At 57.5% G+C, this 1,705-nt stretch overlaps 1 protein-coding gene across 1 annotated transcript in view; it reads right to left on the reverse strand.

Moving 5' to 3' along the window:
* The window catches only part of PTSG_13091 (uncharacterized protein), a gene marked incomplete at its 5' end in the record, with an annotated part of 1,603 nt that extends 383 nt beyond the window's left edge, over window positions 1–1,220 (reverse strand). The window contains 2 exons of the mRNA XM_004988627.1: window positions 1–1,025; window positions 1,050–1,220. The exon at window positions 1–1,025 is cut by the window's left edge and continues 383 nt beyond it. Of these exons, the coding sequence (XP_004988684.1) occupies window positions 1–1,025; window positions 1,050–1,220 (1,196 nt within the window). The remainder of the gene's footprint in view (window positions 1,026–1,049) is intronic.
* Window positions 1,221–1,705: the final 485 nt, after the last annotated feature.

A 1,705-nucleotide genomic window follows, 5' to 3' on the forward strand; every position in this document is an offset into this window, starting at 1 on the left:
CGTGGCGGCTGCATCTGCCGCAGTGCATCCTCAGCAGCACGCAGTCGTCGTCTCACATCCTCCTCCCGGTCCACCACCGCCATCTGCTGGCGTGTCTGTGCCCGTGACCTATTGCCACTTCCTCGCGACTGTTTCGCGCCCGCCGATTTCGACTGCTGAGGCGATGGTGACGAGGGCGATTGTGAAGGCGTGAGCAGCGCCGCCACCACGCGTGCTTCCATATCGGCGCATCGCGGTATTGCCCACGTCATCACGGCTTCCTCCTTGTCGACGACAGCGGCAGATGTGGCAGCTCTGGCGTCTATGCGTTTGGCGGCGCTGTGCATCCGCAGCAGCTGGTCACGCAAGTTTGCAAAGGCGGGATGGGGCGCCGTCACGTGTCCAGTGGAAGCATCGGTACCGTGGTCGACAGCACTGCTACCGCCATCATCATCACCATCACCACTGCTTTCAGACGCGTTGCAATCGTCGCTGTAGTCGACGCTGCCACCAATCACACCGCCACTGACGCACGGCCGATGGTGGGACGATCCGAGTCGCGCCTTCATGTTGAGATCGTACGCGCGCGCAATGCGACGGCGCACATCCTGCACAAACGCAACCGCCTCAGCCTTCTTCCTCTCGCCGCTAGTGGCGGGGGTGTTGCTGCTGCTGCTGCTGCTGCTGCTGCTGTTGTTGTTGTTGTTGTTGTTGTTGTTGTTGTTGTTGTTGGTAGTGTCGTGAGCATCACTGCTTGGGGTGTCAAAGGCCTCCTGTAACCGCTGCAAAATGGTGATGAGCACATTGCGTCTCAAGTGCCAGCGTCGCTCGTTGGCCGCGTGCAGTCCAACCACCCGCGTACCTTCCACAGCATCATTTATTGTCATCGCCTTGTCACTGTTTCCGCTCGCCTCTATCTCCTCCAGAGCATCTTGGCGCTGCTGTTGGTGTTCGCTGCCGTGTGCGTGGTTGTCGTGGTACGGCAATGCGCGTGCCATCACAGCATCGTCATTATCATCATCATCATCATCATCACCAGCACCACCCTGACGATGGGGGTGCGTGCTCACGCCGGAGCCCGGGCGAATGCGTGCAAACGTCTTCTGTCGAACGGATGATTCGTCCACCTGGAAGGATAGGACACCGATGCGGCCCCCAATGCGCACGCGTGGTGCAATTGTCGTCAGGGCGGACTCAAGATCCACCAGCTCGTCGTTCACACACACGCGCAGCGCCTGCATCGTTCGCGTCGCAACGTTGATGTTCAATTGCGCTGACGGCGGTGCTGACGATGAGGAGGCGGCAGCTGATGCACTCGTGTTGTTGTTGTTGTTGTTGTTGTTGTTGTTGTTGTTGTTGTTGTTGTTGTTGTTGTTGTTGTTGTCATGATCGTTGCCTGCATGTGCTGGTTGCTTGCGTGCAAACACATCGGCCACCACTGCCACCAGCTGCCGTGTTGTGTGGATGTATTCGCCGGCTCGTGCTTTCGCAATGGCGTGCGCAATGTCCTGTGCATTCTTCTCATCGCTGACAAGGGGCGAGGGGAGGAGGGAATGGGCGAGAATGCGTGTGTGCATGTGTGTGAATGTGTGTGTGTGTGTGAATGTGTGTTTGTGAACTTGTGTGTTTGTGAACTTGTGTGTGTGTGTGAAGGTGTGTTTGTGAACTTGTGTGTGTGTGTGTGTGTGTGTGTGTGTGTGTGAAGTGTGTGTGAAGGTGTGTGTGT

This window comes from Salpingoeca rosetta (assembly GCF_000188695.1).
Source record: "Salpingoeca rosetta unplaced genomic scaffold supercont1.34, whole genome shotgun sequence".
Classification (NCBI taxonomy): domain Eukaryota; class Choanoflagellata; order Craspedida; family Salpingoecidae; genus Salpingoeca; species Salpingoeca rosetta.